The 14,203-nt window shown below is 38.4% G+C and overlaps 1 protein-coding gene across 4 annotated transcripts in view; it reads left to right on the top strand.

The window, feature by feature from the left end:
- LOC310724011 (activin receptor type-1-like) overlaps positions 1–14,203 on the top strand; it is a 41,148-nt gene that overhangs the window by 25,233 nt on the left and 1,712 nt on the right. For all 4 annotated transcript variants that reach the window (XM_083537747.1, XM_083537748.1, XM_083537746.1 and 1 more), the window contains 8 exons: positions 263–520; positions 1,292–1,543; positions 2,027–2,290; positions 6,580–6,785; positions 8,588–8,687; positions 9,921–10,067; positions 10,188–10,463; positions 11,523–11,720. In XM_083537747.1, coding sequence (XP_083393873.1) covers positions 263–520; positions 1,292–1,543; positions 2,027–2,290; positions 6,580–6,785; positions 8,588–8,687; positions 9,921–10,067; positions 10,188–10,463; positions 11,523–11,720 — 1,701 coding nt within the window. The remainder of the gene's footprint in view (positions 1–262; positions 521–1,291; positions 1,544–2,026; positions 2,291–6,579; positions 6,786–8,587; positions 8,688–9,920; positions 10,068–10,187; positions 10,464–11,522; positions 11,721–14,203) is intronic.

The raw sequence follows: 14,203 nt of genomic DNA, 5'->3' as shown, positions 1-14,203 counted from the left end.
CTTCCTTCTCTCCGTTTACTTATAATGTATTAACCAATCCACAATGGAGATGATGTGCAAAAGCCTAGTGTAATGAATCCCAAACTCTGTGTCCTTCTTTCGACTTTCCTTCTTGTATTTCTCTGCTGCTTTGCATAGCATACTTTAGTAACCTCTGAAGTAGTATTTGACATTGCCGGCTCTCTGCGTCGCAGTAGTACTGCGGATAAAAGAGAGGAAGAATGATTCACTCACCCGTGTGTGTGTGTGTGTGTCCGTGTAGATAAAGCAACGGTGAATGACTTTGAGTGCGTGTGCGAGGGGCAGTCATGTGGCAGCAACGGCCGCTGCTTTGGCCAGCAGTGCTTCTCTTCAGTCTCCATCCGGAACGGGACGGCCCTGCGACAGAAGGGGTGCATTGTGGGTACGGAGGAAGAGGCAGTACAGTGCGGAAGCTCCCCACTGGAGTCTGGCATCATGATGCAGTGCTGCAAGGGAACACTGTGCAACAGCAACCTAACTGTGGAGTTGCCAAGCTCAGGTGAGTTTCCTGATATAAAGCGTTATTAAAACTATCCGCAGTTATACAAAAGCTTTTTAGGAAATCCGTGTACATGATATGCACAGGTCAGTGACATAGTTCCTGGTTAGCATTCTCAAAAAAATATAAACATTGAAACTGTGTTTTATTGATTTCCTTTAAAGACAAATAAAATGGCACAATAAAAACGAACCAACTGAACTGAATTGCTACAAATTAGGACCTGCATACAAAATATAGACAACGTGACCATAAGATATTAATCCATTCCATCCATTTATTCCGCATTTGCTGTTATAAAAACCTTTCTGCTGGGAAGAAGTTCCACTAGATTTTAGTGCGGTTCTGGAGATTTGTGCTCAGTCAGCTACCAGGGTGTTAGAAATATCAGGCACTGATGAAGAGTGATGATGCCTGGGAAGCAGTCAGCGTTCCAATTGATCCCAAAGGTGTTTAATAGGGTTGAGGTCAGAACTATATTATAGTGGGCCAATTAAGATCTTCCACTCTAACTAATGTACACCATATCTTCATGAAGCCGTCTTTATGCTAGATCAGGTTATGGAGACTAGGATAAATTCATCTAGACCAGCCTATACACGAACGGATAAATTAGTCGATATCTGGTTAATAAGACCAGCATAAATTACTCTCGACCTCTTACTCTACAGGCCAGGACAAGCTAGTACAAGCAGGATATTCTAAGCTGAATAAGACTAGCATATACTGGCAGGATATGCAGACTTTTTTATCTATTTGTTTCCTTTCCAGATAAGGATTCAAGGCAGCATGAATGTGTGTGTGAGGAAGCGGAGTGTGCGACTGGAGGGCGGTGTGTAGGAGAGCAGTGTTTCTCCTCCGTCACAGTCACCAACGGACACCTGCAACACAGAAAAGGATGTTTCTCTGCCTCACAGAGGGGCGCAGCTAACTGTGACACCCCAAACTCACCTGATAGCATCATTAATTGTTGCACAGGCCACCTGTGTAACGCCAACATTACAGCAGAACCACCATCTAGAGGTAAGTGGGATTAGTTTTACTTATTGATGTTTAGCTGGATGTCAGTCATAAGCTTTAACGGTTATCACTTAACACCCGGATGCATGCGTTTGTAGGAAAACAATCAATGGAGTGGAGAAATGCAGAAATACTGTTACCATCCTGATTTTTTCCATAATGTCTGAGATTTGTTTATTGTTGTTTGTACTGTAGCACAGCAATTTGAAAGCGTAATTAATTTTTTTTTAATAATTAAAGAATTATATATTTTATCTGTAGATTAATTTCCTGTCATACTACATCTATGGGGAAAAAGTGCTTGAAGTGAGAACTCGTTCCAAACGTCATTTTCTCTTCACTACTATTCAGCATCATCAATAATCACATGCTGATTTTCTGTCACGTCGTTAAAGAAAACCGCTCTGGAGTTTAATTGTAATGTCATTTATATTCAGCTGTATTTTTTTTGCTAATGTTCTTCGTCCTCATCCTCCCCCTGAATAGACGCAGAAACAAAACTGCAACCGAAAGAGCACGAATGCGTGTGCGAGGGCCGTTCTTGCGTGTCAGGGGAGCGGTGTATAGGACAGCAGTGTTTCTCGTCTCTGACCGTGAGCGATGGAGTGGTGGTCCATCAGAAGGGCTGCTTCACCGTGTACGAGCAGGGTCGCATGACCTGCAAAACTCCACCCTCACCTGACCAGATTGTCGAGTGCTGCCAGGCACGCCTGTGTAATATGAACCTCAGCGTGGCTCTGCCTGTCCGAGGTAACGCGCGCGCACACACACACACACACACACACACACACACACACACACACACACACACACACACACACACACACACACACAATACATACCGTACAACATTCCGAAGAGTCTGGTGTGGGACTAATAGGATACTATACCATAACTGATAACAGGAATTAGATGTCGATTTAATTGTAATGCAACTTTAATCAGATGAAAACCATGGAATATCGCTGAAATGGCCAATAAATGTTGTCTCAGAGCATTACAATCTATGGGATAATATATGAAAATAATCTATGGATGGTAACCGTGACGACTCCACCTCGTATCTCCTGCAAATGTCGGTTCCTCAAAAAGTCTGATAATCCACTCTTGTGAAATCTTTACCTGACCGTTCAGACATTTTGAAACAAAATGTCGCCACCATCCTGCTTGTAAGCGTGCACTGTGTGTCTCCTCACACCTTCACACACATGCTGTTTTTTATTTTTATTACACCCACTCTGACCACCAACACGGTCACCGAAACCCCTTCTGTTGTATTAAAGCTTGGCGTCCTCACTGGAGCAGGAGAAGTGCAGCAGGTGCTGGGGCGTGTTTCTATGTGAATCCTGGATTACAGGCCCTGAATGCCCTTCACCTCTCCTTTCTCCTCTCTGAGATTCCTTTTACATCATCTTCATTGTGGGATGAGATTCTAGCAACGGTTCTCAAATCCCAGTCGCCTGATCAGAAGCCTGTCCCGTCGTCCGTTTTTTTTATTAGATTTTTTTTTTAAACGAAGCTCAGGCTGACACGTTTCTGCTCGACACAGCAGGACATGAAATTATCTGCCATTATCGCACATGGCGCCTCCGAATTCGGTCTTTTTGGTTTTTCAGCTTTACATATCACACAATAAACACGGGAAATGGTCCAGCTGTGAAAGGGAAGCTCCTGGAAAGCAACTTTTTTCACTTCAGTGACCCCCCTTATTTTTATAAAAATAGAGAGGGAGGGATTTTTCTAAACTTGTGTTTGTATCACAGAATTAATTTACATATTCATTGAAACCAAAGGATTTAATTTAAGAGTTTTATCATCAGCGTAAATGTTTATTAGAAATTTTTTGGTTTAGAAGCTTACGTTTCAGCATAAATTTATAATCGTAATCATCTGATTCTTATCTGAATCTTATTTACAGAATATATATATATATATATATATATATATATATATATATATATATATATATATATATATATATATATATATATATATATATATATATATATATATATATATATACACACACACACACACACACACACACACACACCATTTTAAGCATTGAGTTTAATTTCTGGTTAGGAATACAATTTTAGGACATGCAAAGTCAAGTAGGACATAGAATCTTAAATTGTTTGTATGAGAATTTGTTTACACTTTAATGCAAACGTTTTGTTAAACGGTTCTGTTATGAAAAAGATTCTACCTCATGTAGCACCTCACATGTGGCCCAATGCAATATATATAATGTATAATCTGTTATCAAATTCCCATTTCTGCATGCGCACACAAGGTCTCAACGCTCTTGCCAGCAGGCGTCTTTGGTTGTAAGTGTTGTGATCTTTTTGAGAAAGAAAAAAAACAGGTTTTGCAGGAGTTCTTTTTTTCTTCTTTAGCTTGTTGACCTTTGAGATAGAGCCTATTGTCTGTCACACGTCAGAAATCGCGGCAGACGAGGATTTATCAGATCTGTTGGGATAGAAGGAAATGCTTTCTTGTCTTAACTTGGCATTCCTCTCTTGGAGGAATGAAAAGGGGAATTATGTGAGAGGAATTATGATGCGTTTTTAAATTCTAGGCTTGTCTCTGTGTGTGTGTGTGTGTGTGTGTGTGTGTGCGCGCATGCCTGTCTGTGCATGTCTTAATCTGCATACATGTTTTCGTTTGTGTGAGAGAGATGGAGCAAGATTTTAATCAGACTGCTGGATTCCTCCCCGTGTACCATATGAAGAAAAAAAAAGTCTTGAGTGCAAGTGAGCAGAAAATGGCGTCTTTGTCTGGAGTACAGCCCTCGCTCCTGCAGTCTCGCACGGGAGCGTGTGGGTGGTTATGCTATGTGGAGCTGCTAGCTGTGTGCTGTAGTTCAAGACCATCGCAAGCCCCTTTTTTGGCCCACCTTTAGCCTGGGTTTAACCCATTTTAACATCGCCCACTTGATGGCAAATGCACAAATCACAAATGAAACCCACTCTGTGCCGTCCGGTTCTAATGTTCCTGACCGAGGAGAAACCTGGAAGTCCTCGACCCCTGAATGCATACGTGCACAGGATTTAAACCTTTTTCCAGGTTACTTTCCAAATACTCTTTTACCTTTCAACCATCTGCGACTGCTCCGATTTCCTTTGAAATTCTGTAGCATCATTACAACAGGTTATTGTGCAAATTCAATCATTTTATGGTGGAGAGTTTTGTACATTTTTGCCACGTTTTTGTTAATGAAAAACAGAAATGCAGTTCTTTTTTATTCCAGCTAAATGTTGGAAACGTCTTAAGTATTATAAGGAAGCTTTAAGATAGGAAGTAGGAAGTCAGAAAATATTGCTAGCAGCATTTCTGCTTTGTCTGAATTAGCTGCAATACATAGTGAGTTGGTGTTTGTATTGATTTTCAAACATCATAGTTGCATAAATTAAACTGCAATCTGATTAAAAGGCATAAAACACATGCGGTGTTTCTTGCTCCTACTTACATATTGTGGGTGTTGAATCTTCATCGCAAATAACGTCTCAAATGGTGTCTGTTCTTAAAAAAGGAGAGAAGCTTGTAGGCTTTAATGGAGATAAGGATTTATTTTAATCCTCGAATGAACGACGTTGTCTCGGCATTGCTGGTAAATACTTATTAAAAATGATCCTTTGCATTCCGAAGTTGCTAAAAACACTTGCTAAATGCTAACTTTATAAGACACAGCTGTCCGATAAATGCGGTAAATTTAAGTGTAAAATGTGAATATATGAAGGATATGAGTCATTAAAATTAGATACTGTTTATGCTAGGTTAAGAAAGTAAACAGTACGACACTTATCTGCTAAACTCATGATTTCTGATTTAAATAGTTTATGGATTCTTTATATATATATATATATATATATATATATATATATATATATATATATATATATATATATATATATATATATATATATATACATATATATATATACATATATATATATATATATATATATATATATACATATATATATATATATATATATATATATATATATATATATATATATATATATATATATATATATATCTTTGGATCCGTTGCTGCAATTTCCCGAGGCATCTCAACCAGCTATACATCTTTGTTATATTCCAGTCGAAATTTCTGTCAATTCCCACCCCCATATATACACTTGTCACTAGCTAGTCTGGCTAGTCACTGCAGAAATGGAAAGCTAGCATGGATGTTTCTTTTCCTGAGAATGAATCCTGAACTGTCTTTTGCACCTCTTTCCAAAGTGCTTTCTTGGCTTTCTGAAAAACTGTCACTCAACCCACTGTGAGCCTCACTTTAGAACCCATTTAGAACCCTTTCTAAGCCTACTTTTAGCCTGAGTGTAACTCTACATAGACTTTCACAGGTCTCTTGATTGTTTTTTTTTGTAACCTTCACTTATCTTTTTTCACACCACAGCCCAAAATTCTGTCTACCATTAGCTCGATCGGCCTACTGTCCATTCGCGGACGTCCTCCGGCTAGCACTGTTTGCTCTCCCACTGTGTAGGCGCCTCTGAGCAGGATAGAGATGCACTTGTGTGTGTGTGTGTGAGTGTGTGTGTGTTGCGATGTAAGCCATGGTCTTTATGGTCCAGGCAGGTTGGGTGCAGGGAGACCGAGTGTGGGCTTTCAGCATGCCTAATTATTAAAGCCTCTCCCTGCAGAAGCCCAGTCTGAACTGCAGCTCTTTTGTGTGTGTGTGTTAGTGTGTGTGTTAGCTGTCTCAGGCAATGGGGCACACCTGGGTAAATGGAGTTAAAACAGTCCTTTGTGTTGAAAATGAATAGAAAGAATTCATGAACAGTTGAACCGACTTGCACTGAGTGAATAATTTACACTTCTGCGCTCTTACGCAATAAGACAATCTCGACCAAATGTTCAAGCCTTTTAGTTCCAATAAGGGAAAAACACACACACACACACACACACACACACACACACACACACACACACACACACACACACACACACATATATATAGTATTGTAATACAATTCTGCTTCATAATCTCTCTTGCTCTTTCGCAGTGGTCGAGGGCCCTCACTATAGTGTTACAACATTGGCCATCGTAATTGTGGCTCCGGTGATTGTCCTCATTATACTTTCAATGGTGGCCATCTTGATTTTCCGGCGAATCCACCGTAACCAGATGGAGCGACTGACGGCCCGCGATGCCGAGTACGGCACCATCGATGGACTCATCGCATCCAACGTCGGTGAAAACACGCTCGCGGTAAGACTCTCTTGCCCTATACGTAATTAGTGTCTTCCATAATAGCATCTCTGTTCGGTCAGAATGTTCACTTTATTAATAAAATTTAGTGTTTTAAGTGTCTTTGATCTTTTTTTCGATATGCTGATTCAGAGGAGTGCTTTATATATTTTCTATATAAGTTTATTTTGTGTTATCTTTAGCTATGCTATTTTTATGATACGCTTACCAACTTCATCAGCTTACGTTTGATACAAAATTAAATTGCACCTACAGTGTTGTTGACTGTGTTTCCTGAGTTGCTCGTGTTGGATCTCTATCAAACTGCATTCACAGAGCCTCGCGGAGTGCTTAGCAACCGAACTGAACTATGCGGCGACTCGATGTTTGCTTGAGCATAATTAAAAAGTACTTTTCAGTTCAGGAAAAGAGGGGCAGAGATGATATTAGAAACAGCTGAAGAGGCTCTTGGAGGAAACACATGGTTTGGGCTGTCTTTTGTTTTAAAGTGGGATGGGCCCTTTATTTATTTATTTATTGAGTTATTCATTTATCCATTTTTTTGTTTATTTATTGAGGAGGAAAAAAATGCCATACAGCCACAGAACTACAGAACGTCCAAGGCCTGTCTTCCGAACATAGAGTCTCTCTCTCTCTCTCTCTCTCTCTCTCTCTCTCTCTCTCATTTTTTTTTTCTCTCTATTTTGTATGTATTCCAGATCACTATTTAATGCTGCAGGGTTTTACTTTTTGTGCTCTCACGCATATATTCCCCTGTTCAAATTGTCTTCATCAGGCAGATGTGTTTATCTCTGGTTGCTGCTTTGGATTACATCCTCTTTCCCCCGTATTTTCTTTGGATGTGCTTCTTTTTTTTTTTTTAATAGTGAGTGAACTCAAGTCTGCTTGGTTGCTCAATGTCGCCATCTGGTGGTGTTATGACTCTACATTACAAACCAGGCCACAGACAATGTGTTTAAACTGAGTCTGGAAGGAGGATTAGGAACGGGATAAGTGCTGGCACCAGTAAAGCTTCTGATTGTGGAAAGTCAAACCGGGTCCGACTCAGTGAGATTTCTTTTCAAGAGCGAAACATACGAGATGTGTTTGGGCTTTAACGATGGATGCTTTAGCGGTTCTGTTTGTAGTAAATATGATTCTTAATGAGTTTTAAATAATTCCACAGTCGATATGGTTTCTGGACAGCACATTTGCGATGAAATCGTCCAGAAAGCAATTTTTTTTTTTTTTATCTTCTTCTACTTCTTCTTTCGGCTTCTCCCATTAGGGGTCGCCACGGCGGGTCTCCATACCCCTCTGTCCTCTACATCTGCTATTATCCGTTTACAGAATAATTATGATTGGTTGAAGTGGTCCAGGCCATTGGCGTTCAATGTAAGGGTTCAAGAAAGCAAACGGGTGTGTGAAACATAAATGTGATTTCGGATGTAGCTCTGTAGGAAGCACACAAGCTTTAGAATTCTGCGGGTTACAATGTCCCACTTTTCATGTATACAATCCTGTCACCTAACTTTTTAATACTGTGTGACGAGGTTTTTTTTATTTTGAGGAAGATAAACCATGGACTAAAGAAAGTTCACTGTATAGTTGGCTTTTTGCAGTCAGTGTTTCTTGGCCTCATTTATCAGGTTCTAAAAGCAGGTTAAAGCTCTGAGCCTGAAACTAGTGTATTTTTTATTTTATTTTTGTATTTTTTTTTTATAATTGTCCACCAGAGGGCTGCCCTATTCTTATGCATTACAGACCGTCTAACCATTTAGCTGACTCAGCATGAACATTTATAGATCTCTCTGTCTCTGCAGGATCTGTTGGACCACTCATGCACATCAGGCAGCGGTTCAGGACTGCCTTTCCTGGTACAGAGAACAGTCGCCAGACAGATTACTCTGAACGAGTGTGTGGGTGTGTATCTAATCTTCTCCTCTCCTTAGAAAATGTCTAGGTTTTTTTTCTGCATCAGTGTGTTTACCAAAGACATACACATCTGTTATTTGAGCTCTTTAGAGATTCTGTCACTCCCTTCTTTTTTTTTTTTTTTTTTTTTTTTTTAATTTAGAGAAGACTAAACCGATTCATTTAGTTTTCTCCGAAAATGAAAAAGACAGCTGCGGGGTGCGTGGGTACCGATTAGATTAATGTGTTTAATCCAGCGTGTCTGTTTGATCCCCAGAGGCAGTAAATATCAAAGTCTTGGTGTTAATCTGTATGAGGCAGTGTTTTTCTCCGTCTTCCTCCAGACGACTATGAGGCTACATACCTTCTTTTTTTTTTTCCACTGACGTGGTTGGATAAAGACATGAAGGCCTGAGCAGCTTACTGATAAAGACTGTCTTCTGTTAAAGGGCTGAGGAACTAATCTTAAGATTTAATATATAAAATGTTTTGTAATATATATATATATATATATATATATATATATATATATATATATATATATATATATATATATATATATATATAAATATATGAGTGTGCGTGTGTGTGTGTACGTTTTTTAACAACGTACACACACAGCACACTCTGTTTTACACACAGCAGTATTTTTGTGGAAATCTTTATATTAGGATAATAGTGGGTTTATTCCTAGAAATCTTGCCATTTGTATATGTTTAGTTTGTGTGAGTTTGCATCCGTATTTCTGAACCTTTTTCAAGAAGATTTTAGAAACAAGACCGATTTGAATTCTATAGAACCCATTATGCAAAATAACAAAAGTAATACTTAATAACTAAAGACATACACATACTAACTAGTGTTGTTAGCTTGTAAAAGCCAGTGCATACTCATACATACATGTAGTTTATATAAAACATGTTCCAGTAGTAGAATTGAATGGGGAATTGAAAATTATAGCTAAGAAAGTGGGATATTCTGGATAGTCTGGTTTTGAGTCACTTGAGTCGCTCCTATTTGGAAGAAAGGTAAATATTATAAGGAGCTAAACATTTTGAACTATGATCCAGGAACAAAAGTCCGATCCCCAATTTTCCATTCCAGTAGAAATGTGGCTAAAGTTCCTGATTTTCCTCCAAATCGTTTCCTGTGGAGGAAGTGCACATATAGAAACCACATCCCTTCTGGCTTCAGCACCTCCAGCTATGAATTCAAAATATGTGTTTGTGTGTGGTCTCTCAGGGAAAGGGCGTTATGGAGAGGTGTGGAGAGGTCAGTGGCAGGGTGAAAACGTGGCTGTGAAAATCTTCTCCTCCCGAGATGAGAAGTCCTGGTTCCGTGAGACTGAGATTTACAACACTGTGCTGCTAAGGCATGAGAACATTCTGGGTATGTCCACCCTTCTGTTTTACCGTCTGCCTTAGGATTAAACACATTACTTAATAAGAATGTTAACTCGTTCTTGAAGGTAAAATGAGTACATTGTCGTTTCGTTCCCTCTTCTAACAGGCTTTATTGCATCCGACATGACGTCTCGCAACTCAAGCACTCAGCTATGGCTGATTACACATTACCACGAGATGGGCTCACTGTATGACTATCTGCAGCTCAGCACGCTTGATGCTCCGGCCTGCCTGAGGATGGCGCTGTCCATCGCCAGCGGTCTGGCACACTTGCACGTAGAGATCTTCGGCACGCAGGGCAAGCCAGCCATAGCTCACCGAGACCTGAAGAGCAAGAACATCTTGGTGAATAAGAACGGCCATTGTTGCATCGCTGACCTTGGTAAGGAAACATAAAACATTTCAGCGTTTGCACATTATCACTTTTACTACCATTAATAATAATAATGGTGTCTTTTATTATATGCCCCACGTAATCCAGCACAATCACTAATATAGCCCAATATCTTTGTATTGTGCATAAAGAAATAAATGTAACAGTAATTTACAATATAATCATTATATAAGCAAAATGTTTGATAGGGAAGCACCAAAGAAAACTTACTAATCTGAGAAAGTCGAGCTTTCTTCTAGTGCAAGGAAAGAAAAAGTATGCAATAAGCCCTGCAACTTCATAGTCACTTTATGATTGTCATTAATGAAGTGTTTTATTTTCCCCCTTCTCAATTTATTAGCAGCATTTGCCATGCTGACCTGCTAATAATAGCGGAGCAGTGCGATGTCTCTGCAGAGCACTTTGTCCGTCTTCTAAAAACTCCTACTATAATGTTGTGAGGCTCTTCCGGCTCACCAGAACATCAGGTGGCCATTAGGCTCAGAACATTCAGCCCAGCTTCACTCGGAAGCCTTAATGAAAAATCCATTAAAGTGTATATCATGCTGTGAATACTGGGAAGCCTTGCCTCACTGAGGTCAGGGATGGGATGGAGGGGGTTCTGTGAGTTTTTTGGTAAACAACTTTTTTTCGTAAACACTTTAAAGCATGTGAAAAAAATGAGGCACATTACGCATCAAGACAAGTTTCTTTTTTGATATTGTTTTCATGGAAATGGTAAGAGAAAATATGCTATGTTTGTATTTGAGTAAATGTAATGGGTTTTTTTGAAGCACAGGTTCTGTGTTATGTTGGGTGTTGCTTCTGCTCACTATTGTTTATTTTTTTTCATTACAATTCTGTCTTTTGTTATTTCTGCCTGTCTTGCCCTCTGTCCACAAGAGGGCAACGTGTATTTTTTCTAAAATAGTGATCTTTTTTCCCTCCACAAATGACTAATTTTGGTCTCCGAATGCCTCTAAAATAATATGATATACAAACATGTGTCCATCTTAACCTGCACAATCCTCTTTAAATGTTAATTGTGTGTGTTTTTTTACCCCTAAGGCCTGGCTGTGATGCATTACCAGGACACAAATGAGCTGGATGTAGGGAATAATCCTAAAGTGGGCACCAAACGGTACATGGCCCCCGAGGTGCTGGATGACTCCATTCAAGTGGACTGCTTTGAGTCATACAAACGAGTGGACATCTGGGCTTTTGGCCTTGTGCTTTGGGAGATCGCCAGACGCACAGTCAGCAATGGTCAGTCAGGTTTTACCAGCGATGCTGCCTTTTTTTTTGCTTTAATTACTTTTTTTTTTACTTTATCACTTTGGCCTTTTCAATAAAAGAGAGAGATTGTTTTTTTTTTTTGTCTTAAAGCAAAGACACAATTACCCAGGTAGTAGCAAGCCTGACACGATTTCTAACTAAAATCATGAATTATTAGTCTTTGGAGTTGGCGCTAGCCAGCAGAAGCTACCGTTACTGGGTTTCTAAAGTTTTTTTTTATCTCATCATAAATTTTATGATCATAATCCACAGTGTTAACGCAAGTTAGCTCGGTATAGAAGTTCATATGAGAGGATTTTTTTAAAAAGAGTTTTTCACTTCCGTAGTCATCAACATGAACATTAGCTTTAAAGTGCATTTAACTAAAAATGTATTATATATTCATTATTATAAAGTTAATGTTTTATAATAGTGAAAACCTTTATTATCTTAAATGCTGAAATTTGCTACCAAACAAGCAAAATTGATATGAAACCTACGATTTTACTCGTATACTTATATAATTGCACATTTCTACGATTGTCACTGTTATTATTAGTTAGCTAACCTCAAGATTAGCATAAATCAGGGAATTAAAGATAAAATAATCTGACCGCAAACTCATAATCATAAAGTTTAGTGTTAACACTAATTAGGTAGTGGAATGAAACAATTAGATTAGATTTTTTTTTTTTTTTTTACTCAAAATCATGAATTATCAAAGTCTTTGAAATTATGACTGGTAATGGTCTTATTATTCTGCTAGTAATAATAATAAACTTTTAGCATTGAATGTTAAAATTAGCTAGCTACTTAAAAAGGCTAAATTGACCAATTTTAAGTTATAATCATTTAATGCTAGCTAGGTAATATTAGCTACCCTGTCTGGTGTACAGGCCAAATTTCTATCACATAATCATCAATCTGGACACTCTTTAAAGGCAACACTAATCAGCTAGTTAAATGCGCTAATCTGACAGGATTTCTGACAGGATGCTTATCTCATAATCCTAAATTGCCACAATCTTCAATGTTTCCACTAGCTAGCTAGTTAACATGGTCTAACCTGAAAGGATTTCTGTCATTGTTATTTGAACTCTTAACAACAGACTTTTATAATCCTAAATATTGAAATGCGCTAGCTACTAAGCAAGCGAAACTGGCCATATTTCATACATTTCCACAATCTGGCTGGCTAATTAAAATGAGCTTTTGCTGACCATGTTTCCTACAGGATTTTTAACTTCTCATCATAACATTTCTTTCATTTTATGATTAATGATAGCTAGTTATTTGATATGAGCAAGAATAGATGGATTTAGTTTTTTCATAATCAAGCATGTTTAAAATTTTCAATTTTAAGTTTTAATACCAGACAGCTAGTTAACATGGGATATCTTAAGGATTCCTGGCAGTATAAAATTAAAGTTAATTAAGTTACTTGTTTACTGAAATGTATATCCTTCTATAGTTATCAAACTGCACCATGTTTGGAAAGTTTGTATGTCTACAGACAGAAATAGTCTAAAAAAACAGTCTGGAATGCTGGTGGTGGTTTTCATTGGTATATTTGTGCAAGCTAGTCATAAGTGATTTACAGTTCCCCTGTGGGCAAAGACCAGAACAGGTGGATGTTGTTTATTGCAGAAAACCTTTTTTTTTTTTTTTTTTTTTCTTTACAGGCTTATAGAGACTATTAGATTTTCTTTAGAAATGCAAATCTATTTTTCAAATAGCTCTTGGCTAAATGCATCTGTTTGATCCCCAGGATATATTTTGTGTTGGTCCCAAGAAAAAGAAAAAATCCAAACTATTTGGTGGATTGGTTTGTGAAAAATGTGTCAGTGTGCAGTATATCACAGTTGTAAAATGCTACGCAGAGATATTTAATCGAGCTGTATTTATAGAGGTCATGCTAAGCTTGGAATGCAACGTACACTTAAGCAGGAGATTAGAAATTCTTTTTAGAAATGGAAACTGACTGATATATTTATAATTTTATGTTAATGTTAAAATAAAGCTGGCGCTTTCATGTATGGCATTACTTTAATGCTTTAATGGTTTTTGTTAATCACTGGTATTCTGTGCTTCGCTAAATGTTTTTGGGACCTCATGGACTTTAGGATGGATCTGAAATACTTCATCTGAAATGTAGATGATGGATGAGTGTGAGACTGATGCAGAGAATGTGTGAGTGTGGGAATGTAGAAGGGAATGTGGGTGTGTGTATGAGTGTACTATATCAGCATGAGTATCAAGCGCTATTAATGGCTGAAGACTGAAAATATTGTAGTCATGTGACAGTCGTGTCATCACCAAGGTTTGGGGCTCAGTGTCTGAAATGGACGACGATTTATCTCCTGTGCACAGCTTTAGACTGCTATTAATAGAGTCCATCAGCATTGAAGTGAGACCTGGGGCTAATTTCCATTGTATAATCCACCTGCATAAGTCATTAGACAAATTAGCACAAC

The sequence above is a fragment of the Silurus aristotelis genome, assembly GCF_946808225.1.
Source record: "Silurus aristotelis genome assembly, chromosome: 3".
In the NCBI taxonomy this organism is placed as follows: Eukaryota; Metazoa; Chordata; class Actinopteri; order Siluriformes; family Siluridae; genus Silurus; species Silurus aristotelis.
The sequence above is the reverse complement of the archived record's forward strand: the minus strand, read 5'-3'. Positions and strand labels throughout refer to the sequence as shown.